Raw genomic sequence first — 27,853 nt, 5'->3', positions numbered from 1 at the left:
ATGCTGGGTCCAAGGTAGAGGTGGGTTTCTGCAACCCTTCCCAGATTTATTTCAGAGACTGGTTGAGGGACTTCTGTCTGGGCCAGCGAGCAGCTCACCCCGGAGCAATGATTTCTCCCCTGAGGTCATCTTTCCTGAGATCAGTTGTTCCTTCAAACTGAGAACTGGTTAAGAACCGGGAACTTTGGGTTGTAAATGTGGTTCTACCATCAAACCCACTGCTCATGACCTAGGGCGAGTCATTTCCATCCTTGCCCTCTCCGTTTTCCATCTGCATGGAGACAGTCACATCTGTCACAGGTACCTGAGGACACTGAAAGGAACAGATGAGAACAATTTAAAAACTTCTGAGGCACTGGGTGGTACGAGAACTCCAAATTGCCCTTGGCTTCTTGGATGAGGATACCCAGGGAGGTTTCCGGAAGGTTGAACTTAGGAGAGGGCTGGAGAGGCCCAGCAAGGCTGGGGGGCAGAAGCGCTGCTGTCTTGCTCACTTTGGTTGTCATGGCAGCCTCAGCTGTGGGGCTATTTTTATTCAAGCTGAAGAGCAGGTAGGGTGTGTTGGGGAGGGGAAGGAAAGAGCCGTCATCTTTTGCTTTAAAGTGAAACAAAACTAACACTTTGACTAGTTCCTTTAGAGCCACTGGGTGGGGGCTGCATAGAGATCTGAGAGGCCTGAGGCCTCCTCTCCTCCCGCCCAGCACCCTTATCCTGAACTTGAAGGGGAGCCAGGGGCATTACCTGGTGCAGGAAGGAAAAAGGACTCCTGATCTATGTGAGCCAGAAAAGACTGGCATTGATGTACAGTAGAGAGCCCTCTACCCAGCGCTGCAGATCCACCCACGTGTCATGAAACCGGGCCGCCTCGGGCATCTGCGGCTGGCACAGAGCATCTGGATGGCAAAGCAGGTTGGATGGACCAGGTGAGCTGGAAAGTCGGCAACACGGACCACCTCACCAAGTCAGCCTGGGCTTGTGGGAGGAGTGGGCTCATTCTTGCTCCTCCTTTCTATTCCTTTCTCCTTGTTTCCAGGGAAGCAGAGTGGCCACCACGAGTGTATTTAAAGTCTGAGTAGGGGATATGTCCACATGACTCGCTGTGTCACCTTTTTAACATCACAAGGATGGTGAGGAAGGCAACAAGGACAATGACTGATGTCACTTTAAGGAACTCAGTCTAACACCACTAAATAATTGTCACCTCCCGCCACCCCTGACTTTAATCCCAGTAAGATATGTGGTGGGTAGCGCATTTCTCCGACCCATCCTACCGTCATTCGGACTGATGACTGTGACTTTGCAGGGAGTTGGCGACTTGCAGCTTGGGTATACTTGTCACTGGGTTGGGAACTTTTGAAGAGAAAGGGGTTCACCGGACAGGAAATTCAGTACCCATTAACCAAAGTGGGTGAACAAGTGGGGAGAAAGACCCATGGGTGATGACTACAATGAATAAGCACTCTTGATGTTTGCCAGGAAGCGGGGGGTTGTAGAAACTTAAAAAACTGAGTGCCACCAGCACAAGGCTCTTTCCTCGCCCCAGAACCCACATGCTCTTGGGGGGAGCAGAGGACCCTTCATTTGGATGCACACATTTGGAACTTGGGGATGAGGCCAGGCCTGAGGTCTCCCTCTGCATTTTCTGTGGACACAATAATAACCATAACCCCAATTTTCTAAGCTCACAGCGTAGAAACAAAATACATGGTAGGAGAAATGTCTAGTCTACTTCAGAATCATTTTTGTAAGCATTTTGTAAGCACGCTGTGACATCGGGTTAATTATAGCATCTCATTTGCTCGAGAAAACGATAGAGCAGGATGTCGCTTGGTAACAGTCTGTTAGCCACCAGTTTACGTTATTTATTTGGAGGCACTGTCTGCTCCACACTGTAGGATAGGTGGTCAGCCACCCCCCTTCTTGATTCTGACCAAGGTTTACAAAAGATCTGACATACTCTGCTTGTGTGTCTGGAATCATCTGAAAAAGAAGCAAAGTTCTCCTACTTTTAGAAAAATCAAACTTTATTTTCAATCCATATTCTACAGAATGGCCGTTTCTCATGAGTAGCGTTTACTGACAGGCCTTTGATACACAACCGAAGTCCCTGAATGGCGTTCACGCCCTCTCATTCCCTTTCCCCCCTCGCCCCTGATAGCCGCCCCCACCATGCTTCCAGTAGCTCAAACGCATCATTTGCTGTGAAGGCTTTGTGTCCTGAGTCATGCCTTTACCTCTGCCAGGAAAGTCGCCCCGACCCCCCTGCCCCCATGTCTGCCTTCTCTGTGCCTTTCAAGTCCCTGCCTGTCATTTCTTTGGGGATCCTCTAGTGGCCATAAACTGTGTTTTATTGATAAATTCCTGCTTATCCTTCATAATGCTTTTTTTTTTAAGTTATTCCTGTTCTCATTTGTCTCTGGAGGTTGAGAGCAGCTGTCTGGTGCTTCTCGCCTGTGTGATCCCCCCACTGCTAGGGAGGACAGAAATGTTCCCACCCCTACATTTCTTGGGGGTCCTAGGATAGGCTTTGAATATTTATTATTCATTGATAGGCAAGGACTATATGTGGAAGGAATAAAGGAATGAATTATGAATTGTTTTATTAATGTAAATGGAAAATGTACCTTCTTCACTGAAGGGTCCTTTCAGCACCCAGCTGGAACTTGAGTCAGTTAAAGTAAGTTTTCTTGCCTTCTTCGTCCTTCAGGCAGTTTTTCTCAACTTCCAAAACTTCTGTTCCATTTTTCCTGCACCAGCACTAGATAAACACTTAAAACCCAACTTACTTCATTTTGTTGTGGTTATGGTCTCACCACACAGGCTAGTGCTTGCTGGTAAGGGATTCCAGAGTTCTGTCAGATTTTTCCCATGGAGCCTCTTCCCAGTTCAGCTGTAAGCAGAAGGCCAAGACTATGGAGGACACAGTGTATTGCCTCCAATGGGCCCCGTGTCCTACATGGTGCTTGCTGGGTGATTGAGAAGCTCAGGCTTCAGAACGCTTTATGTCAGGCTCTCAGACATAGTCATTTTATGGTTTCAACATCGTGGCTTAGGTAGAATGGGTGAAAGTCATAATAGTTGAGAAATGTCATCCTGAGTGGAAAAGCCACTGGAAGTTTCTCCAGACTTCAGACAACTCTCTATATTCCTGCCTCACCTGCACAATGGTTTACTTTGGGTCCCTGACCCGGGATGCAAATGTAGAGGGAATATGGCCCCTTTCATTCCTGGACGCTGCTACCTAGGTTGTGTGGCTATTCATGTCTGCACCCTCCCAAGGACTCTTTAAGCTTCTTCACTCTTGGTTTTATCAGCTGCACTGGAAATCTTGGATGCGACTGATAATCTTCTCCTATTTTGTTCCAGCCCAGGGACACACATGCCCCAGTGACCCCAGTTGGACTGGCCCTAATGATCATTTCTGTTTCATGCCATCTAGGGCTAGATTGGTGGAAAGCTCTTTATTCTCTGCTGAAATGTATCTCCTTCAATTCTTTCTTTGGTCACTTTCTTTTTCCTTCTAATCCAAAACTTGGAGAAAAGAATTCAATGTGTTTGTGCTTCATGCCTTTTTTCTCTCTTTCTCCCTTCACTGTACCTTATTTTAAAAATTACTAATGAATTTAGCTTAACAAAATGGGAGCAGTATAGCATAATTCACCTTTCCTCAAACCTAGGTCACGTGAGAATTATCAACATGGCTTTTGATTTATCTTCCTTGGCAGTTTTATTGAGCTATAATTCATATGCCGTGCAATTTGTCCATTTAAAGTATAAAATTCAATGGGATTTTTTTGGTTTGGGTATATTACATTATCAATTTTTTCAATGTGTCAAAATATGTATATATATATATATTTGCCATTTTAACCAATCTTAAATATACAATTCAGTGATGCTAATTATGTTCACAATGTTATGCAACCACTATCTATTTCCATTGTACTATTAACACTCATTTGTGGGTGCCTGGCCCACAATTGGTAGAGAATGTGACTCGATCTCAGGGTCATGAGTTCAAGCCACACATTGGGCATGGAGCCTACTTAAAAACAAAACAAAAAACCCCAATATTGTCTTTGAGTCATTTTTTAATAAAACTTTTTAATGTTTTATTTATTTTTGAGAGATAGAGACACAGAGTCTGAGAGGGGGAGGGTCAGAGAGAGAGGCAGACACAGAATCAGAAGCAGGCTCCAGGCTCTGAGCTATCAGCAAAGAGCCTGATGCGGGGCTCGACCCCATGAACTGTGAGATCATGACCTCAACTGAAACCAAGAGTCAGACCCCTCATCGACTAAGCCACCCAGACGCCCCTAAGTAAATTTATTTCAAAAGGGAATTTTGGAGCATCTCAGTGGCTTAGTCGGTCAGGCACCCGACTTCACCTCAGGTCATTATGTCATTATCTCATGGTCTGTGAGTTTGAGTCCCACATTGGGTGAGCCCTGTTCCTCCTCCTCTCTCTCTGTCTCTCTTTCTCTCACTCTCTCTTTGCCCTTTATGGGATTCTCTCTCTCTTTTCCTCACTTTCTCCATCCTTGCTCACTTGTAGCCTCTATCAATTAAAAAAAAGGAAACTGTGCCACTATAATTGAAAAACCAGTATCTCTTGATATTAAAAAAAAAAAAGGTAACTTTAAAAATAAAGACAATAAAAATCAAACAGTGGTATTAAGTCCTACTGGATACTCGAACCTACAGAAGCCTGTGGGGTTAAGGCCCTGTTCTCACCACTGCACTAAGGGAGAAAAAGAAAAGCATGTGAAGGAGACCTTAAAGGCATCCTCTTACCATACCAAGCCTTCTTCTTGATAGGAGTGGGATTGAAAGAATTAAAAGTATATTGCTTTCTACCATGTGGTTCAGTGTCACTGAATATTTGCTATTCACTTTGGAATCACCTCCTATACACCGGGTTACATGGGTCGCAGTGTGGAAAACACTGTCAAAGTGCATGAGAGCATGGATTTGGGCGTTACATTTTCATCCAGCAAGGACTTGTATGATTTGGACAACTTACTTAAATTTCTGCACCCTAGTTTTCACATCTGTGAAATGGGCAGAATCATAACAATATCTTAGTTGGGATAAAATAGAATGTTATACATTAAGGGTTTTTCCTGGTTCCTGGCATATAGTAAATGCTCAACAAATTTTTTTTAAGTTTATTTATTCTGAGAGAGAGAGATAGAGCACAAGTGGGGGGAAACAGAGAGAATCCCAAGCAGGCTTTGAGCTATCAGTGCAGAGGCTGATGTGGGGCTCCAACTCATGGACTGTGAAATCATGACCTGACCCAAGATCAGGAATCGGATGCTTAACTGGCTGAGCTACCCAGGCACCCTAAAATGTGTTTATTTTTAATAATGATCCTTGTTTATAGTTTTTCCAAAGCTTAGCATTACCTCACAAAGAGAAGTGTATTCTGAAGGAATTCTCCAAAATAGCAAACACCATTCTCTGGCCCTCCTGAGGACTATCAAAATGCCATAGTCCTGACCGAGTGCCAGACAATGTGTAGGAAAAACATAGCAAACTCCATGGTCTGAAAACTTAACTGGAAAGTAGGAGAGTACAGCCTTACGTCAGAGTGGCTTAAATTTGCAGGACCCTGGCTGGTTCCATTGGTGTTCAGTGTCTCTTGACTTCAACCCCGGATGTCCCTGTCGGCCCCAGTTGCTGGTCACACAGAGCACACGTAACCCAAGGCAGCATGGCCCAGAACAAAGCAGAGTCACTAGGCATTGGTGAGCAAACGCCCACATCGTGTCTCAGGGGCTGCAGCCACAACCCCACACCAGGAATAGCAAGTGACAGCTGCTTCCTGCCTTGGACCCATCCACACAGGGCCGCGTACTGACCCCTGGGGGTGAATTCCCCTTGCTCGCTTACTTGAGTCCTTCAGACACATGTTTTCATCTATTGAATAGAATAGATTATTGATTCCTATCTTCCAGGGTTGTTATAAATATTAAATGAGATTAAGACTGTTAAGCAGTCACTACAATATTCAATAAATGGTAACTTTTTTTGTTATATTAGTACAAAGGAGTCTGTCACCAACCCTCTCACCTAGTATGAGCTGTTCCATGCAGTGCGGTGGGGCTACAGGTGCACACATATATGCATTTCATTTAAAATTCATAGCTTAAAAATGTTTATTTTGAGAGAGAGAAAGAACGTGCGTGAGCATGTGTGAGTGGGGGAGGGGCAGAGAGAGAGGGAGAGTGAGAATCCTAAGCAGGCTTTCCATGCCCAGTGGGGAGCCCATGGTGGGGCTTGATCCTATGACCTGTAAAATCATGACCTGAGCCAAAATCAAGAATCTGATGCTTAACTGACCGAGCCACCCAGGGGCCCCTAAAATTCATAGTTTTTATAGACCCAAATAATGTAAAGACAGAGGAAAAAACATCATTCTGATGTCGTTTAACTATGTGGGAACATAGTCCTTACGCTTAGGGTTAGTATTCTTATGCTTACTATTCTTTCCCAACTCTGAAAGTGAAACATGGGCAGGATACAGATATAGGTAAGGAACAAATAAAAGGCAAACTGACTATATTCATCTCATCTGATGGTGCTGGTTTATTGAAGAAGCATTATGAACATGACCTGAGGCCGTGGTGCTCACTGATTCCATTGAGAGGGGGCTTGCTTGTTGTGTGGTTTTTGGACTTGGATCTCCCGCCACATTTCTCTACATGAAGTAGTGCACAGGGAAACCTTCTGGTGTTCACATGGCACAAATACCTTCTTTGCACATTGCTCTGCTCCCTGTCTTCTTTCTTCATTAGCCCCTGACGTTCAGCGTAGTACCAGCTAGCTGCAAATGATTGCAACCCCCCTGCCCCCTCAGACAGGCACCACAGTCCTATGGCTGGACCCGATTATAACGTGTGATCTAGATGACCTGGAATGTGTTTGCATCTTATTTTAAAGGCATTCTCGTCTAAATGAAAAGCCCAAGCACAGAGTCTCATAAGGACTATATGGGAGGACTTTTGGCAGGTGCCAGTTTGAGAAACATGGATTCACATCCTCCCTAGATCCCCAAAGTATTTGGAGCAGCCTCCAAAATTAGACACAATATTAAAAAAAAGACAAATAGGCAAGACCAAGGGCCTGGGTGAGAGTGTTAACAGCAGTTAAGAACCAGAATGATGACCAAACTATCTGGAAGCAGGGGCAAAAAGTGAAATGCACCACGTTGGCCTGTTCTTGCGGTCTATTAAGAGAAAACAGGTAAGTTCTCTGAAGAGACAAACTTTTCCTGTCACTGAATCCCTGGAGTATTTGCCACATGGGTCCTTTATAGATGAGACTTGGGGGAGGGGGACAGGTTCACAAAGGAAGTCTTTTTTATGTAATTTCTTCAGAGTTTCTGTGGACCTCGTAAAAGCTAAGAAAATGTTGTTCAATTTTAAAGCAGTGAGGATATTATTGGTGTCTTAATAATACTTTACACTGAGGGGATCTTTGAGTTTTCAGAATGCCTTTATTCAAACATTTGTTTTTTGAGTCTCAGGCCAGCAGAGGTGGTATTATCAGGGCCCCCGGGGTAGCTTAGTCGGTGAAGCATCCAACTTTGGCTCAGGTCATGATCTCACAGCTCATGGGTTTGAGCCCCGCATTGAGCTCTCAGATCCTGTGTCTCCCTCTCTCTTCCTATCCCCTACTCATGCTCTGTCTCTATCTCTCAAAATTGAATAAACATTTAAAAAAAAAAGTGGGAAGGGGTCACAAGGGATCTGCACACTTCAGTGGCAACACCATTGCCATCTCACTCTGTCAGGTGGGTTTCAGTGGTGCTTCTGTCCAGGTTGGCATTTCCTTCAAAGGGAACTTGGGATTTGCTGGAGTGCTTGGGCCCTGGCCCAGGCTGCAGGACGCTGTGGAAGAGGCAGATGTGGCTGGAAGAAACGCGTGTGGTAGTGCTGTCAATCAGTGCCTCCAGAATCTGCGCAGACTGAATGGCATCCTGCCTGACTTCCTGAAATGAATTAGCTGCCAGGAGTGAATTCATTTCAGGTGACTAAATGAATAGACCTCCTGGAAGGAATTTGTTTATATGGCCCATCTGAACACTAGGGAGTATCTGCCAAGTGCGGCACTGTGTGGGTCAGTCTCGTTTATGCCAAGCTAGTGACACAATTAGCCGAGTCAGTGCTGTTCTCTCCTCACCCCACCCCCATTAACCAAGTGCTTTCTCCTTGTGTAAAATAGGAAAACACACCGAAGGTGGGGAGGTAGGAAGGAGGGAGGAAAGGAGGGAGGGAGGGAAGAGGGGCCATATACAAAGGTCTTCTGACCTTTTAAGTGCATTTTTCTTCATATAGTTGATATCTTACCTATAAGATACACAATCTTATATCCTGCTTTTTTGCTTAACATAATGTCATAAGCTTCTACTTAAAACTTTTAAAATAATATTTTAAAATATTCTTTCTCGTCAGGTTGTTTTTCGCTTTTCACCAATACAAAGGGTGATTTAGCAGACTCTGTTCATTACCTTAACTACATTTTGAACATTTATTTTCCTCCTTAAGAGATATTTATAGTAGAATTATGTGGCCAAAGGTTTGAACATTTTAAAGACTTTTTCTTTCAGGGGTGCCTGGGTGGCTCAGTCAATTAATAGTCTGATGCTTAAATTTTTTTTATGTTTTTTATTTATTTTTGAGAGACAGAGAAAACGTGAGCAGGGGAGGGTCAGAGAGAGAGGGAGACACAGAATCTGAAGCAGGCTCCAGGCTCTGAACTAGCTGTCAGCACAGAACCCGACACAGGGCTCGAACCCACAAATGGTGAGATCATGACCTGAGCTGAAGACGGATGCTCAACCAACTGAGCCACCCAGGCGCCCTGATGTTCTGATTCTTGATTTTGGCTCAGGTCATGATCTCCTGGTTGTGAGATGGAGCCCTATGTTGGGCTCTGTGTTGAGTGTGGAGCCTGCTTGGGATTCTCTCTTTCTCCCTCTACCCCTCCCCTGCTCATGCTCTCTCTCTCAAAACAAAGCAAAACAAAACAAAAGCTTTCTCTTTCTCTGCGTGTGGACACATGCTTTTCCAGAAAGGTCTTAACCAGTTTATACTTCCTTCAGCATCAAATGAGAATGAGTACCTATATTACCTCACCTTCAAAAGTTTCCTAACTTGAAAAGGTAAAACAGTAGTCTGTTATTTTTATTTGCATTTTTATGATGATTAGTGTTAACGAATGATGTTTTATTTTTTTTTAGATGGGGAAGTAATTTGTATTTCTTCCCTGGTGAATTATCTACTTATTGGGTATTTTAAAAGATGTGTCTGGGGCGCCTGGGTGGCTCAGTCGGTTAAGCCTCCGGCTTCGGCTCAGGTCAGATCTCACGTTCGTGGGTTCGAGCCCCGCATCGGGCTCTGTGCTGACAGCTAGCTCAGAGCCTGGAGCCTGCTTCTGGTTCTGTGTCTCCTTCTCTCTCTCTGCCCGCCCCCCTCATGCTCTGTCTCTCTTTGTATCAAAATAAATAAAACATTAAAAAAAAAGTTTAAAAGATGTGTCTGTGATCTGATCATAAATAAGGAGATTAGCCCCTTGCCTTATTTATTTCTAATTTTAAACCAGTTTGTGACTTGCCATTGGATTTTTTGGTGACTGTTCTATTGAGATGTAATTCACATAACATACAAGTCACCTGTTTGAAGTGTACAATTCAGCGACGCTTTTTTGGGTATTTTCACAGACTTTTGCAGCTATCACCACAATTAATTCTAGAATACTTTCATTACCTTAAAAAAGAAACTACACACCCTTTAACTATGATCCCCCAACTTCCTAGCCCCCACCAAGCTCCTCAGCCCTACGCAACCACTAAGCAAATGTTTGTTTCTATGAATTTGCCTATTATGGAAATATCATGTATTTGGAATCAAGTAATATGTGGTCTTTTGTGGCTGGCTTCTCCCACCCAGCAGAATGTTTTCAACATAATTTTATTCCTTTTCATGACTGAATAATGTACCAGTTTTTGTCTATCCACTCATCAGTTGAAGGACAGTTGGGTTGTTTCCAATTTTGACTGTTAGGACTACTGCCACCAAGGCAGTATGACTTAGATTCTAAGTTTTTAAAATTTTGTTTGCCAAAGTTTTAAGTTTATACCAACCCCATTTCTTGATTAGATTGTATCCCTTTTGTTGTTTAAGATGAACAAATCTTTTCCCAAGCCAATGTTACATTTTCACCCAGATATTCATCTTTTTAATTTTTAAAATCTGTTTTATTTTTCACTTCCTTTTACAATCCAAATAATCTTTATTTTGGGGTATGTGAGAAGTAGGAAGCATCTAAATAGTCCCTCTGTTTCCCTGTCCCCACCCCAAATAGCTAAAATTTTCCAGCACCATTTCTTGAGTCATCCTTCTCACTGATTTTTAATGCTTTCTTTATCACATATTAAGTTTTTATTGGAATGAAGCTTGATTTTTGGGTTATCCATTGTATTTAATTGCTGCTTAATTTTTTATAAATGTAATATAAAGTAGAACTACACTTTATTGTTTCTTAAACTCTAGTAAGCAGCATAAAACCTATATAATCTATGATGATTGATTTAGTCAGATTTTCTACTTATTTTGAGACTATTTTGATATTATTTTTCTATACAAACTATTGAAATGTAAAAAATTCTTAGCATAGAATTTTTGCATCAGTGCATTTCTAAAATTCTACACATCTTTTATTATCCTGTCTTTCTTATTGGCTTATTTATATTTTCTCTGCTATTTCCTTAATAGTATTTACTAGAGCTTTGACTCTTTGGCTAGCTACTAATAATAGATCAGTGACTTGGGAGAAATGACAAGTTTTTCTTTCTTGAAGCAGTGGTAGACTATACAGCGGGGCTGTCCTAAGGAGCTTGTCCCTGGATTATAAATTAGAATAGAGAACTGGCAAAAGTTGGTGTCTGGGACTTAGCCGCTCAGGGCAGCATCTAAATAATTCTGAAGCAATTCCGGGGAACTTCTTGCAGTTGAAAGTAACCAATTGGAGGGGCGCATGGGTGGCTAAGTTGGTTAAGTGTCCGACTTCAGCTCACGTCATGATCTCACAGTTCGGGAGTTTGAGCCCCGTGTCTGGCTCTGTGGTGACAGCTCAGAGCCTGGAGCCCATTTCTGATTCTGTGTCTCCCCCCTCTCTCTGCCCCTCCCCTGATTGTGCCCTGGCTCTCTCTCTCTCTCTTTCTCAAGAATAAATATACATAAAATAATAATAATAAAAATAAAGTAGCTTATTGAATGTTTTAACTCAATGAAGTTATTTCTTTCCCAGAAAGAACCTTAGACATGAAATAAATGGGATAGTCTAGGCATCTAATAATAAAATATTGAAGCTTGATGTGATATTATATAATTACTCAGAAGAAGAATATTAATCCTCACTTATGTTTTTGGCTCTTTCCTTCACAGGCTCCCTTGGGGCTAGAGTTGCTTGGGTGGCTTGTACAGCCCTGTCCATGGAGATGGGTCCTGGCTGTTCTAGAAGGAACTGGTCATGGACAGAAGGCTATCAGGAAGGGCAGATCCAGTGGAGAAAATGGCAGTCTCAGTTTAATGTGTCTTGGAGAGCAGTGAGGCAGGGACATTAGTTCAGTTAACCTTGGAGGGGGCTAATTAGCACTGAGAAGGGAGTCAGTAGGATTGACAAGGAAAGGAGAGATACAGAAGATCGATGGCTATGATGGCTAGTGAAAAACAGCATCACCCTCCTTGGAACTTCCGGAGTCCTTTGCCTCGTCTGTTAGCACTATATTCTGCTTGGATTACTGTTGTACAAGCAAGGTCAGAGACCTGGCCACCTTCAGCACGCCTTGTGGAATAGCGAGTCTTGCGAGAAACCACAGAGAGGCGTAGAGCAGCAGGAATCTGCCTCAATGCCCATCACCATCTGGGGCATGCATAGACATCTATCAGCACAGATGTCAGGCTCTAGGATGAGACTGCTGTCCAAGGCTGTGGGGTTTTTAGGCTGCCTGTCTGGGAAGCCTCAGCCCCTTGCCCAGGATGAGGGGGTCCTGGAGTTTCTTGCCCCACAGTTACCGCAATAGGATGTGATGGTGCTTAGCCCCCTAACCTCAGCCTTCACGGTCATGGAGCACAGCCTCTCCCCTCGTATGACCTGAGGTCTAGCGTGCAAGCCCATGGGTAGATCCTTCTGTGACACATACCAGTGGCCTGGTGTTCCTCCCCAGCATTCCACTAGGACTGATTGCCATGAGCTCTGCCAGAAGCCACCTCCTTCCCTGGGAGGTCAGCCTGCAGGAATCAGCCAAGATAACCCTTACTTCTCACTGTACCCGCCCTTTTAGACTGTTGGCTCTCTGCACAGGCAGGATTGATATCTCATTCATCTTCATGTCCTCTCAGTGCCTGGCATGTTTGGCTGGCTCTGTAAGTGATTTAGGAGTAAAGAAGGGATGGCCCAAGAAAGGGGCTGTATAAGCCTTCCTTTTCTTCCTAACCATTCTTAACCATTTTGTTCCTCTTAGTGATCTCATGAAAGCTTTGGACTATGTCCAGAGAGTATAGGTGCATACACACACACACACACACACACACACACACACACATACACACACACACACACCATGGAATCAGAATATTGTGCATAACCTATCAATTGATGGATTCTGGTTAAGAGTTCCTGCCTTAAAGCTCTGGTAGGTTCCACTTACACCATCTCAGCATCATCTCAGTATGTGCCATGCCCCACACACCTGGACACTCCTCTCCACCTGCTTGAGTGTGTGCACAGTAAGAGCTGTTGGCTGTGGTACTGATCTGGACCCCAGCTACCTTGACCAGAGATTTCTTGAAAATTAATACTTGTTACTGTTGCTCCAATGTGGGCACATTGGCTAGTCATGACCCTGAGGAATAATGGCTTCCTGGACAGCATAGGTTTTTCTTGACAATCAAAAGATGGCCTTTAAATGGACAGCTGCTGCTTGACCCCACCTGAGGAGAAGGGGCCTCCTTTCCTCACAGCCACTAAAGCCAGCAGTGAAGGAAGTCCGGAGGTAAAGCTTCTGGAAGCCCACTCATTGAGACTAGACTTGCCAGCCTTGGGCAGCAGCCTGTTTTAGACTTTTTGGCCTCTTCTCCGCAATCCTCCTCTTGCTGTCACCCTACCCTTGTGGCCTACCAGGCTTTGCCCCATCAGGTCCTCTTTCATGATTTCCTGAGTCACTCCTTTCAGCATGTATTTATTTGACATTCAGAGCCATTTCCTATTTAGTAATGTTCAGGCTTTCATGGGGTGGAACATACTCAATAGTTCTCCTTCCTCGCATTCCCATTCAGCGGTGTCCTTTGTTCCGTAGATTCTGGCTGTGACTCAGTCACTGACACAGAGACTGAGGACGAGAAGGTTCCTTCCTACTTGAAGCAACAGAGCCTGGCGCTGCAGACTTCACCTGGGAACCTGATGGTGGTGCAGCCGGACCGCATTCGCTGTGGGGTAGGTGCTCCCGGGGCTAGTGGATCAATGTCAGAACATGGCCTTTTCAGTGGATCCATTTGTTATAGTAAAAGGAGTGGAGGTTCCCTGTTGCATTTCACTGTAATCTCAGCCCTCCCTTGGGGATTCCTCTTAAGTTAGCTGCCCTGGGAACCTGAGGACCTGGGCCTTGAGCACACCTCACTCCTTTAGGTCCAACAGAGGTGAGCTCAGGAATGTACGTGCCATCAATCTAAGATTGTGAGTTCATAGATCAAAACCATAGAGCATGTGGCAGACATGAGCATTACCAGACACTTATGCCAGCCCTGGAGGTAGAGGCCTGGATCTGTTCCTGCCAGCCTAGTGCTGGGAGGAGAGAGATGGGGCATTTTGTAAGCTTGCTTCTCCATCAACTGGCCACTGCTGTGCCCCACATGAGTCCCTTGAAGCTTGCTGGCTGAAACTTGCCAATACTAATTGCTGAAGGGATAAGATAAATGCCAAAGCATACTGTGACTTAACATTTTCAGGGTGGGACATGTGTTAACAGGTGACTTGAATGTGATGGCCTGACAGATAGTCCGTTGTCCTTTGAATCCTACCATCATATTGGTAGTTGTTCATTATTTTTTGTTTCCTGATGAAAAATACTAGTTCAGAGCAGCAAAATACTTCCCTGTGGGTACAAGCCCTTTGCTAAGTTTGCCCTCATGGTCTCCTGAAGACAAGAGGGAAGTGGAAGTACTAGCTTCCTTGCACCTTTGAGTGGTTTTCCGAGCAGCTAGAGGCCACGAGGCATTGGGCAAGGACTCCCTCTGTGGAGATTGCAAACTGCTGCTTTGACTTTGGGTAAGATTGAACTCATAGACATGTTTGGTTTAGATTGCACAGTGTTTTGAAACTTAGGCATGAGAATCTGTTCCCAGTTTCCTTTGAATCTGAATCTGGTAATACCAAGCCCGAGGTGAGTGGCCAAGCCTAGCAGCCCATTAGTCCACTGTTCCCACCACTCACTTTTCTTTATTCTCAGCCCACTCTATGCTCCCTCCTTGTTGGCCAGCTCTTGCTGGGCATTCCAGCATCTAGGCTGTCTATACACCCTCCTGTCTTCCCCATACTCCTCTCACCCTGAAACATGTGGTCTTGTCCTGAGACCAGGCTAGTGGGCACCTGTGGGTGAGGGCATTGGGACTGAAGAACGGTGCCCTTCACATGCCTCCCTGATTCTCCAGACTTTTGTTCCTTCTCCCATCCTGGTTTCCATGATTCTCCTTATGGCCTGTTCGGGGTCTATGGGTCCTGGGTGGCTGTGCTGGGGTTGGATCCTGTCTGTCAACAGAAAAGACACACTCATTGTCTCTGACTCCCTACGTTGCTTGGGAGAAAGGGCAAGTGCAACAGGGCTGTGGCTGCAGCCAGAGCCAGGCCAACCTCAAACACATCCACATTCAGCCTCAGCAGCCTCCAGAAGCCAGGACCAGGCCTCTCCCTCACCTGTTGTGAAATAGTGGCCTTCATCATGAAGGGCTACTATGAGGACTTTATTTTATTTTTTAAAATGTTTATTTAATATAAATGTTTATTTTTGAGAAATACAGAGTGCTAGTGGGGGAGGGGTAGAGAGAGGGAGACACAGAATCTGAAGCTCAGAGCCTGACACTGGGCTCAAACCCCCAAACTGTGAGATCATGACCTGAGCCGAAGTTGGACACTTAACCTACTGAGCCACCCAGGCGCCCCAAAGGACTTTATAATAGAATCTTAGGATGAACACTTGGGGATTAGCGATGATTGGAAGTCTCTTCTTTCTCCCCTGCTCTTTGGAGGGTCTGTCTATCCTTACCAGTTCAAGTCTTGAGAGGCCCATTGCCCACTTAACTAGCACAGTAAAACAAGACAATCTTATGTGGCTGGCCCGGCAAGAGATCTTAAAGCAAGGTAAAACTGCTATTCATAGGTTGCTCCATGCCTTGGGAGAAGGTATATTTTTGCCCAGTCAAGAGCAGCATAAAGAGCAGAAGCCAAGACGGCTTCTCCTGACTGGTGCCTCTCACATCGTAAGGTGCATGTGAGTCATCCTGGAGATCTTGGCAAAATTCAGACTTTGATGGTTCAGTGGATCCAGAAGGGGCCTGGGATTTTGTGTTTCTAACCAGGTCCCAGCGCTGGTAGTCCGCTGGCTTCACACTGAGTAGCCAGCCTACTTTCAGAATACTGCTTCTCAAACTATCTGTGAAGATCTTTTCTATTTTGTTTTTCAAATTTTCCAATTCTGCCATGGCCTAATGCTTTTATAAAATACAATAGAAAAGAAATGCTATAAAAATGAAAGAAAAAGATGTATGAAATACAAGTCCCAGGGTTTTAAAATTATTACATTAGATTCAACAGACGTAAACTTACTCCATCAAATCACTGTAAAGGTTTATAAATGTTCACTCTCACTCTTTGTAACTTGTCTTTTCGGGACCCATGGCAGTTGTGCCCAGTGCCTGACTGCGGACCCCACCCTGCTCTGGGACAGCCTCTCTCGATAGAGGTGGGGATCAGGGAGCCAGGAGACCTTCTACCCAGCACCCTAATAGGGCACCCAAGAGGGAGAGGGGACACTGACTGGCCTCCTGTTCTAGGCGGAAACCACTGTCTATGTCATCGTGAGATGTAAGTTGGATGAGCGGGTGACGACGGAAGCGGAATTTTCTCCTGAGGATTCTCCCTCATTAAGGGTGGAAGCCAAGCTGGAGAATGAGTACACCATTTCTGTGAAGGCCCCCAGTAAGTAGCCCCGTCTACCTCCGGAAATCAGGCATCCTGTTCGGGAAGAGGCCCCTCTTGCTTTCTTTTACTTGTCCTGTCTTTATTCAGCAACTGAGAAAAGTGACAGCCAACGTTTGGATTTGGTCGTCACATTCTATTTAAAGGAAAAGGAAGTTGCAGAAAAGTTCATGTGTGATTGGGGAAAAAATAGATATATTAAAATTTTTATCCTTATGAGGTTAAGATATTAAAATTTTTTGAGACTAGAGGAAAGTAGGACAAAAGTCATCAAACTACAACACTGTCTTTTGGCTTTTGTTCACAATGTTCAAAAACAGAGTTGTTTTCAATATTCTGCTTTTCTTTATATAACCTTATATTTATTCTCTTAGCATCCTTTTACCCTGTGCTGTTAGATGGACTTTGTAACTTACCATTTTATAATATATCTTTTCTGTTACAAAAGTAATGTGTGCTCAGTACCAAAAAGTTGAAGAATACGGCCACCATAAATGAAAGTAAATAGAAAATTGCCCATATGCCTGCCCCAAAGGAAATCAGTGATTTCTATGTTTTTCTGAATCTGTGTACATAGCTTCAAATTGTCTCATAGGGCACTTTTGTTACCTAGAAAATACCTATGAGTATTTCCCCATGCTAACAAATATTCTTTCATAACATGATGCTTAATGGTGGCAAGGCATCCGTTGTATGGATGTATCATAATATTGAAAGCCAGTTCTCTGTGCTGGACCTGTATCTTATAATCCGTATTGTTTAAAGCTGCATAATACTCCATTGAAAAGAAAGATCATCTGTTTTCATTTCCTCATTGTTCTGTATTTACTTAATTTCTGATTTCTTATTGTCCTCCTATTTTAAGTTATGATATATTGAGCATCTTTATGCATGCATTTAGGATTTTTTCCTCAAGTTGGAGTGTGTGAAATGATGGGCATTTTTAAGGATCCTGGAAAATAGGATTTAATTGCTTTTTGAAATATTACTCTTATCAAGTTTGCTATATCATCCCCAACACTAGGCATTACCATTTTAAATATCTTTGCTAATGTAATGTCTTTTTAAAGAGTGGCCCATTGTTTTAATTTGCATTTCTTTGATTATTAGAGAGGCTGAGTATTTTTCAATGTTCTGTACTTGTTGCATTTCCTCTTTTGTGAATCGAATCTTTGTGGTTGGTGTATTTTTAATTTTTTCTTTCCCCTGCAAAACCCCTTCCTGTAGTGCAGAAGAGAGAGCATGTAGTAGTGACAGCAGAGCAAGTGCGTCGGTTCTCCTGGCCGATGTGACGGAGGCAGAGCTCCACCGGCCAGAATCGATCCCACCGTGCCAACCACTGACCTTTGTACAAAGTGCTTTAAACTCTTCTCCCCTCCTGTTTATCATGGTACTGATAAACAGATGAAACAGATGAAAACCTTCCAAAAATTCAACTGCAGACCCAATGAGGACAATTCCTCTGACTCAGAGGCCTCCCAAGTGCTAGTCGGCTCACTTCCTACTTCTACTCTTCCTCTCCCTTCTCTATGCCCCACCTTACCTCCAAAATCTTTCTTCCAGCTCCCAAATAATTTCTTTACCATTAAGGTGTATCCATGAACCCTTTCCCCAGAACCCTTGTTCTTCCTGTGTGCATTCATGGTGGGTTTTCTTCCCCTTTCTTTTCAGACCTTTCATCTGGGAATGTTTCTCTAAAGATCTATTCCGGGGAGTTAGTGGTGTGCGAAACTGTCGTCAGCTATTATACTGACATGGAGGAAATTGGGAACTTATTGTCCAATGCTGCGAATCCTGTGGAGTTCATGTGTCAGGTAAGGATGTCGAAAGGAAACCTGGGTTTTCTGGACATGTCGTTCCTTTTTCCTTTTCTTTTTTTTTTTAGTGTTTTTTATTTTTGAGAGAGAGAGAGAGAGAGAGACAGTGAGAGCAAGGGAGGGTCAGAGAGAGAGGGAGACATAGAATCTGAAGATAGGCCCCAGACTCTGAGCTAGCTGTCAGCACAGAGCCCAATGCTGGACTCGAACCTACAAACTGTGAGATCATGAGCTGAGCCAAAGTCGAATGCCCCCCTTTTTATTTTTTAATTTAAAAACTTTTAAAATGTTTGTATTTATTTTTGAGAGAGAGAGAGAGAGAGAGAGAGAGAGAAAGTGCACGCAACCATGAGCAGGGAGGGGCAGAGAGAGACACACATACAAAACCCAAATCAGACTCCAAGCTCTGAGCTGTCAGCACAGAGCCCAACATGGGGCTTGAACTCATGAACCAGGAGATCCTGACTGAGCTGAAGTCAGATGCTTAACCAACTGAGCCACCCAGGCGCCCCTGGGTGTATAGTTTCTGCTCATAGGTCTTCAGGTTTACACCTGCTAGATGGGAGATACCAGGGTTAAAGTCTCACCTTCTTCCCTTTTGTGTTCAGGCCTTTAAAATTGTGCCCTACAACACAGAGACCCTTGATAAACTGCTTACGGAGTCCCTGAAGAACAATATCCCTGCAAGTGGATTGCACCTCTTTGGAATTAACCAACTGGAAGAGGAAGATATGATGACAAGTAAGTCCCAAGGTCAAACCTCAGGAACCCGGCGTGGGTTGAATCCACTCTGTTGGCCCCAGCATCCAGTCAGCCTGTGCTTGAACCTCGATGGCTCCCGCTCTTGAACCCCGCTGCTTCCTGCTCTGCAGCTCGTCCTTGGAGGATGATTCCTTCACTGGCTGGCTGGCCTTCTAAATTGTCAGTCTGCATACCTCTTCCCCTTGCTAAAAACCCTTCGTGGTCCCCACTGGCCTTCTAGATCAAGTCCAAACTCCTTAACATGCTTGCAAGCGCTTCCCAAGGGGTTCATGCTGCATTTCTGGCCTCATCTCTCTCCATTCCATCCCCTGACTCTGCTCCACCCTGTTAGCTTTCACCTAACAAAAATTCCACCCTGCCTCTTGCCAACTCGACTCGTGGGAATACAGTTTCTTCCTCTCCTCAATGATTGCCGTTCACCCTCGCTTCACTCCCCTGCAGCAGCTCAGGTAGCACTTCCTCAGGAAGACCTTCCCGAACCTTTGGCAGGTTCTGTCTACATGCCGGGGCTCCCAGGGTGTGTCTGCTGTCGTCTGTGCTGGTCCTCAGCTGTGTCTGTCTTCTCTGCTAGGCTCTTAGCTCAGGGAGGGCAGAGGCAGTGCCTGGTGGCTAATTTGTTCAGTGAGGGAGGAGCAGCCTTGTGTGCATGTGTGACATGAGCCGCGTGTGAGGGTGGTCCCCAGCCAGCTGGACAGGGGGCCTGGTAGGGCGCTTCTGCAGACACCACTCTTCCTTCACATGGCACAATAGAACTTGGTGACCCTCTACCCGTGTCCCACCGTTCTGTAGCCAAGAGAACCATACCGATGAGGTTCTGTTACCCTTCTGTCCTCCTGGGGCATTCTCCTCTTGCCTCTCCCCATTTTTCTACTGAGCACTGTTCTTGCATTACTTTCAGCAGTGTTAATATTCTCTATTTTTAAACTCAGAGCTCAGGAAGGAGTATAGCCTGCCAATGTGGGGTCGGGGACATTTTCAGACCCTTCATCCCAAGGATCATATCCTAGTGACTAGGAAACTGGGTTTGTCTTATTAAAAAGATGTATGCATGTGTCCGTATATCTGTGTGTGTGTGTGTACAGAAAAATATATGTCTGTCTGTCTATCTGCCTATCTGTCTATCTATCTCTGTATCTATCTCTGCTCAGTTTAGAAATCAACTTTTATGGGGCTCCTGGGAGGCTCAGTCAGTTGAGTGTCTGATTTTGGCTCAGGTCACGATCTCATGGTTTGTGAGTTCAAGCCCTGACAGCACAGAGCTGGAGCCTCTTTTGGATTCTGTATATCCCTCTCTCCTTGCCCTTCCCTTGCCCCTGCTCTCTCTCTCTTTCTCTCTCAAAGCTAAATAAACATTAAAAAAAATCAATTTTTATGAAAAGAAACAAAAGAAAGATTTGTCCCCAACTCCACAATACAAACATATCTGTTTTCTTGGTAGAGTTTAACTTGCTGTACCCAGATATTAGTAGGTGGAGGGGGCCTTGCAGACTCGGTGACCCACCGGAATACTTTGTTTCCCATGAATCAGAGGGCTAATGGGCATCCTGCAGCTCAGGTGTATTAATACCAACATTCAAAACCTGTCCTAAACAAAGAACTCACTGAATACCATCTTATTAATCCTCCCAGCCCTTTTGAGCTAGTTTGGGAATATCTCCTCGTTCAAAACTAAGGGCCACAGAAAGGCTAATTAACATACCTAGGATTACTTGGCATACTTTAGGAAATTTGGAGTAAGAGTAAAGAAGATGGACTTCTCTTTTTTAATCAGCACAAAGCAATTGTGTTCAAGTGCTGTGAAATTTGCAGAGAAGGTCAAAACCTGAGTCCTGTTGTACTTTGTGGCTGCTGCTTAAGCCTTTAGAAGATCAGCATATTTTGAATTCATATTATTTTTCAGGATTCTTTGATCCTTTTAGAGAAAGAAGGTAGGATATTAATTATTAGATGCGCAAATTAACCTGTTTCTTCTGCCATCTGAGGGCATATAATCTTCAGTGGATTAAGGAAGATGTTAGGCAGTCAGCCAAGAAGTATTGATTGAGTGCCTGCTGGATGCCATGGTAGGCTTGCCAGCTTTGTGTCTATGAATAAGGGTGCCTGTGGCTTCATTTTCATGTGTCCATTGTTTTCCTCAACAATTGTTCAGATCAGAGGGAAGAAGAGCTGCCCACCTTGTTGCATTTTGCTGCGAAGTATGGACTGAAAAACCTCACTGCCTTGTTGCTCACCTGCCCAGGAGCCCTCCAGGCATACAGTGTGGCAAACAAGCATGGCCACTACCCCAACACCATTGCCGAGAAACATGGCTTCAGGGACCTGCGGCAGTTCATCGATGAGTATGTGGTAAGGTCCAGGCGGGACGGACCCCAAGGATGGAAATGGACTGTGTGGTCCGAGGGCTGCCTTTTCACTAGAGACATGACTGGATTTTGTCTCTAGTAGGGGCTCACGTGCCCCTTTCCTGGCAGGGCCAGTGTGTGTGGAGCTGAGCCCTGGAGTCACATGGAGCTGGGTCCGCCTTCCTATGCCAACACTTGTCAGCCACAGTGGATGACATGGACAGATCATGTGTACTCTCTCTTTTAGTGTCCTAAGGTGCAGAAGGAAGGGAATACCCATTCTATTCATAGGGTTGTTTTCAGGATAAAAGGAAATAATGTGTGTAGAGCACTGAAGTCCACCCTCAGAGAATTTACAGAGATATTTAAAGAGTGAATCTGCTAGAGGTCAGTGCTGATCCCTTTCCCCCACCTCCAACGCACTTTGGTGGAATGCTCCCAGCTGCCTTGCCGTCATTGGTTCCGTCCTTAGCAGAGACCACAAGGAAGCTCTGCACTTGATGCTTCAGGGAGGCCAGCTGTGAGGACCCACCTTGTGCCGGTGACCTGTCTCTCTTTCTGAGCCTCTGTCTGCCTAAGGGAGATAGGCCCAGTTTATTTGCTCATCTGGTTTTAGATCCTCTTTGATCATTGACTTTTGGGTCCTTCTTTGTGTGTAATCTCATCCATGCCTAGGCCTTATTCCATGCCCCAGTATTGCTTCTCTTGTTTTGGAGGCCCCTACCTTTCCTGACTCTACCCTTTTCTGATTTTCCTTCATCTTCACAAGTCACAGCTGGGACTCTCAGCCTCTCTTGTGTGGCTGTGACCTCAAAAGGAACAATAAAGACAATCTAGTCTTGCTCTCTATTTCCATACAGAGGTGAGCCTACACCTCCCCAGAAACTTAATTCTGTGTTCTTAATTCTGTATTTGACAGTTTGCAGTGCAGTGACTCACTGAGGCATGTATGCGGGCTCCCCACAGTTTGGGGGTGATTAAGTGTGTCAAATGAGTGAAATAGCGCAAGTGCCAGTTTGGGGCGTGGTCTCCAGAAATGAGACAAAAAGGTGTTCACGGTCCAGGACTATTTACTTGGCTTTTCTTTGAAGTCACAAATGTATCAAATGCAGGGTTTCCTTTCTATGCCAACAGTTTTTACTGGGGACAGATTATGTTCATAGCCATAACTATCGTTTATTCAATTTATTTGATTGGCAAACACAGTGTTTCATTTAATCCTCACTACAATCCTTCTGAGGTTGGCAGTATTGTTATCTGTCTTTAATAAATGAGGAGAAGGGCTTTGCAAGGCGGAGGAACTGTGCCAGGGCCACACTCTAGTAAGGGTGGAAAGGGATGCAAACCTAGCTTGATGCTAACACTGGGCTTGTTCTTCTCCTCTGTGTAACAGGGGAGTTTCGAGATACCTTTTCAGTTGGCACTGAAGTTCATCTGGCTCACATTTCTCCTGTCTTCTTTGCTCCTCAACCAAAAATCAACTTCAGTTGGTGCGTCTCCAGCGTTGCTGCCAAGCGGTTGCCCCTGCATGTTGTTTATGATCTCTAAGAACTGTCCCGTTTCCTCATTCCACCACATCAAAACCAAATGCCAGACTTTGAGTCTCTACCACTTCCTAGCTGTCACCTGGGCCACTCCTCGGGACTCATCAGGAAACCAACACATTGTGTTAATAGCAGATTAGCTCTCTTGGGGTAGTGATGATGAAAATGAGGATTTTTGTGGGTTGGTGCTGAAATAGGGATTGTGAAACACCAAAGTTTCTTACCAGGAAAGTTGTGTGGAGGTTTCAGGGAAGCCTGTTTTCCGGCTTCGCCACCACCCGCAGCAGAATGACAGAGAGCCTCCTGTCTGACTGCAGGGCACCTCATCCAAGACTGCCTCTGCTTTCAGACACACAGCATAGCAAATCAAGGGAGCTACTTCAGAGCAGCCTGCTGGAAGGAACAGGGACTAGGCTCTGAGCAGCTGAGGAACGTCTGACTGCACCCTAGCTCAGGGACATAGAGCTACAGTCCTGCTTAGCCCATTTGGATTTCCATCTGGCTGGTCAGTAAGGGTGACACTTGTTTCCCTAAGTAGGAACCAGGGTGTAGTAGAGAGGTCAGACAGCAGGATTGTACACCCTTGAGTAAGGCACCAGGTTTTTCTGAGCTGTGTTTTTCTCATCTATGAACTAGGGAACTTTCTCAAGCAGCTGTGGAAGGGATGACATGAGGGAATGTATAGGCAAACACTCAGCATCGGACCTGACCTGTAATAGGTGCTCATAAGAAAGTCTTTAATTTGTATCCTCTGGTCATTGGATGCTTAATGACGGTCTCTTGTGTGCATGACTCTGTGCTTTGTGTTGAGAGGAGATAGAAAGATTAAAACAAAAAATAAACAGGAGTGTGAACCTGGCCCGGGCCTGTCACGAGCCCCTGAGGGCCTAACTCTACCCACAAGGCCAGGCTGTGACTCCCGCCTTCCCTTTCAGGAAACTGTGGACATGCTCAAGAGTCACATTAAAGAGGAACTGATGCAAGGGGAGGAGGCGGACGCCGTGTACGAGTCCATGGCCCACCTGTCCACGGACCTGCTCATGAAGTGCTCCCTCAACCCCGGCTGTGACGAGGAGCTGTATGAGTCCATGGCTGCCTTTGTCCCAGCTGCCACCGAAGACCTGTGTAAGTTGCACCGCCCGGTTCTGCTTCCATCTTTCTGCTGACACACGGCTTTCTTCACTCTGGCAGATGGTGCTGGGTGAGGGGGGAAGTCCCTGCCTACCCCCTCCCTGGCCCAGAGAGATGAAGATCCTGTTTTACACAAGTTAGATCTTGTCATCATGTGCTGTGACAAGCATAGTCCTTCTCCAGACTTCCTCTGCTGTGACTGCTGAGGGGCTGAAAAGTGTAGGCAAGTGCTGGAGGTCACATTGTCTTGTGACCTGAAAGGCTAAATCAGCGGCTCTCAACCCTATCGGTCCCAACGGGCCCTTTTTACAGTAAACATTTCATAATGCTCCCCTTCAGTACCCGGACATGCCATTCATGTACGGTATAGTCTACCTACATATGAAGATTAAACGAAATTTTTTAGTTTGTTTGTTTGTTTGTTTAGAGAGCACATGCACATTCATGAGCAAGAGAGGGGCAGAGAGGGAGGGAGAGGGAGAGAGAATCCCAAGCAGGCTCTCCATGGTCAGTGCAGAGCCTGACATGGGGCTCGATTCCACAAACCATTAAATCATGACCTGAGCTGAAACCAACAGTCAGGATGCTTAACTGACTGAGCCACCCACGTGCCCCATTACATATGAAAATTTAGAAATCAAATATATGCCCTAAGTGAAGTATAAAAGAGAAGGAAAACGAAAGGAATAGCTCAGTATGCCTGCACATGAGGACAGAATGAAATAGTCAGATGCAGGCACCTCCACTCAGAATTACTGCCAATGTCATGGCCTCAAATGCTGACTGACTGATACATGTCTTTTGTATTTGAGACTCAGATACTGCCAACAATGGATTTTCCTAAGTGGTAAATGGTTTTTCACACTCTCTTTTCCATTTTCATAGTAATTAAATTCCTGAAAAATTCAGTACATATCAAAACTGTGCAGAAATACAAGTTGTACTTATTTTTTGCTTTTTTTAATGTTTTATTTTATTTTTTGAGCAACAGAGAGAGACAGAGCATGAGAAAGGGAGGGGCGGAGAACAAGAGACACACACAGAACCCAAAGCAGGCTCCAGGCTCTGAGCTGTCAGTACAGAGCCTGATGTGGGGCTCGAACCCATGAACGCAAGATCATGAGCTGAGCTGAAATCAGATGCTCAACCGACTGAGTCACCCAGGCACCGCTACAAGTTGTATTTATATATGAAGCAGTTTTGTGTCCAGGCTCAGAAAATTATAAGCAGATATTTTTGGTAACCCAACTTTAATGGATTAATACGTAATAAACTTATTTCTAAAGTATCATATCTTTAGGACAGGATTTTTCTTATAAGTTACTTAACAAATTTTGTCCATTTTGGGGTTGCCTTAATTGTTTTTTTCCAATAGCAACAGTAATACGTACTTATAAAAACTTGAAACAAAATGGACATGTATAACTGAGTTATTAAAGTCCCTATGACTCGACTCTAAGCCAAATAGTTTGGTAGGGGTATTTGTCTATATTTTTATTTTACCTGCTGACATTAAATTGAGAAATATTCACACATAAATGGACACAGATATGTACAAATGCACATATATGTATAAGTACATGACATAAGCGGTTTTTTTTAACCTATATGTATGTCTAGTGAAATATTTAGAAGTCACAAGGGGCACAAAACACCCCATTGTCCATGACAGCCCTGTCCTCTTCAGGGTGTCTATGTCTTCCTCCCTTCTAAATGCCAGTAGTCTCCCCTTACCTGAGAATTCACTCTCCCCAGTTTCCCGTGATCAGCTGTGGCACAGAAGCAGATGATACTCCTTCTGACACAGCCTCAGAAGGTCAGCGGTAGCCTAATGCCACGTCACGTGTGTACATCATTCATCTTACCTTGTAAGCGTTTTATCATCTCATTTCATCACAAGAAGGGTGATTCAGGGAAGTATTTTGAGAGAGTGTGAAGCCGCATTCACCTACCTTTCATTATACTATATTGTTACAATTGTCCTCTTTTATTATTAGTGATAGTTGTTAATCTCTTACTATGCCTAATTGATAATTGAATTTTATTATAGGTACATGTGTATAGGGAAAACTATACTGTGTATGTGTGTGTATATATGTATACATATATACACACACACGCAGGGTTTGGTACTATCTGTGGTTTCAGGTATCTGCTTCGTGGAAGGTGTCTCTGAGGATAAAGGGCACCACTATAGTGTCTGTCATGGTGACAACCTAAAACCCCCTCAGTTTTCCAAACCTCCCCTAGAGGGCAGTGCCGCCACCCTTGAGAACCACTAGTCTAAATAATGTTGGACTTCAAAGCAGTCCTGAAACAGGACGACCTGCAAGGCCCTCAAAGAGCTTTCTTAATACATTGCTACCATTTGCTATCAAATGCTAACCACTCTGAAACACTGTCTAAAACGTACCTTCCTTCCCTCTGGTCTACTTAATAGATTCAAGAAAGGCAAGAAAGGAGATAGGCAAGAAAGGCAAAGAGGAAGGAGAAAGACAAGAAATATATTCAAGAAAGGAGCACCTGGGGGCTTGGTTAAATGACTGACTCTTGCTTTTGGCTCAGGTCATGATCTCACAGTTTGTGGGATCGAGTCCTGTGTTGGGCTCTGCAGAGCCTGCTTGGGATTCTCTCTCTCCCTCTCTCTCTGCCCCTCCCTTGCTCTTGTGCGTGCACGACTTTTTTTTTTTTTTAATGTCTCAAAATAAGTAAACTTGAAAAAAAAAGGATGAAAGGCAAAACAGATTCCCATCACTGTATCAGATTTATTGATGGAGGTCTTTCTGGAATGGGCTAGATTGAGTGTTGCCAACCTTCAGCCTGAGAAAACGACAGAGAAGCTCTGGGCACATGGGGAGGCGGCCCCGAGTTTCTCACCCATGAACAGAAGAGTGGGTGCCAAGAAGGTGCTGTGGAGTAGAGGATGCAGGCAGGCCGTGGCCAGGGGCAGACCCTGACGCCAGCAGAGCCTTGACAAGGCTCTCCAGCCCCTGGAAGCTGTGGGCCAGGCGTTATCAGGTGCTTAGACTGGCTGCCCCTCGTGGGAGCGGGATGAAGGAGGGAAAGCGCAGTAGAAGACCCCTTCCTACATCCAACTGGGGGGACTGGAAGTGCTGGCAGCAGCTCTTGCCAAATGAGCCACGACCCAGCAGGGAGGCGAGGACGGAAGGCATCTCCCCCACATCCACATCGTCTATCTCACTGAATCCTTAAAAGCCGTGTAAGGATGTTTTGATTAACCTGCACTTTACAAATAAGAAAACTGAGGCTCAGAGAGGTTAAGCAGCCTTCCCAAAGTCACACAATTGATACATGATAGAACTCACATTTGAGCTCAAGTCTCTCTGTCTTTAGGATCATAGTCTTTATTTCCTGCCCAAAATTTCTATCTAATGCCGTAAATTTTAGTCCTAGTTTCTTCTTCTTCTTTTTTTTTTTTTTAAATTTTGGTTTATTTTTGAGACAGGGAGAGAGAGAGAGAGAGCAAGCAGGGGAGGGGAAGAGAGAAAGGGAGACACAGAATCCAAAGCAGGCTCCAGGCTCCGAGCTGTCAGCACAGAACCCCACGCAGGGCTCGAACTTACCAACCGTGAAATCATGACCTGACCCGAGGTAGGTCGCTTAACCGACTGAGCCACCCAGGCGCCCCAGCCCTAGTTTCTTATAAAGGAGCCATCTAGCAGTGACAGCCCTGGCCGCCATGTCGGCTCACCAAACAGCCTCTGGTACCCTGGCCACATGAATATCCATCTGTCTCTCCATGGCCCAACAAGCATTTCTGGAACATCTGCTATGTTAGCTGCTTGCCTCTTCTGGGTGTTGGGGAGACAGAGGGGCCAACACGTAGTCCTTTCCACTGTGGAACCAGGATCCAGTCACAGAAGAGTATTTGGAGGAAACCAGTATCCACTTGGGAAGCCAGAGACTGCGTATCATCGTGTCTGCTTTGTGTCTTTTTGGGGCAGTTGAACAGGTAAAGAATCCCCCACTTCACTAG

At 44.9% G+C, this 27,853-nt stretch overlaps 1 protein-coding gene across 1 annotated transcript in view; it reads left to right on the top strand.

The window, feature by feature from the left end:
- PIK3AP1 (phosphoinositide-3-kinase adaptor protein 1) overlaps positions 1-27,853 on the top strand; it is a 118,795-nt gene that overhangs the window by 44,288 nt on the left and 46,654 nt on the right. Inside the window, exons 3-8 of the mRNA XM_029920180.1 lie at positions 13,367-13,503; positions 16,116-16,260; positions 17,932-18,074; positions 18,686-18,818; positions 20,989-21,185; positions 23,661-23,850. Coding sequence (XP_029776040.1) covers positions 13,367-13,503; positions 16,116-16,260; positions 17,932-18,074; positions 18,686-18,818; positions 20,989-21,185; positions 23,661-23,850 — 945 coding nt within the window. The remainder of the gene's footprint in view (positions 1-13,366; positions 13,504-16,115; positions 16,261-17,931; positions 18,075-18,685; positions 18,819-20,988; positions 21,186-23,660; positions 23,851-27,853) is intronic.

This window comes from Suricata suricatta, chromosome 2, assembly GCF_006229205.1.
Source record: "Suricata suricatta isolate VVHF042 chromosome 2, meerkat_22Aug2017_6uvM2_HiC, whole genome shotgun sequence".
Taxonomy (NCBI): domain Eukaryota; kingdom Metazoa; phylum Chordata; class Mammalia; order Carnivora; family Herpestidae; genus Suricata; species Suricata suricatta.
Note: the sequence above shows the minus strand (reverse complement) of the source record. Positions and strands in the feature narration are given on the sequence as shown.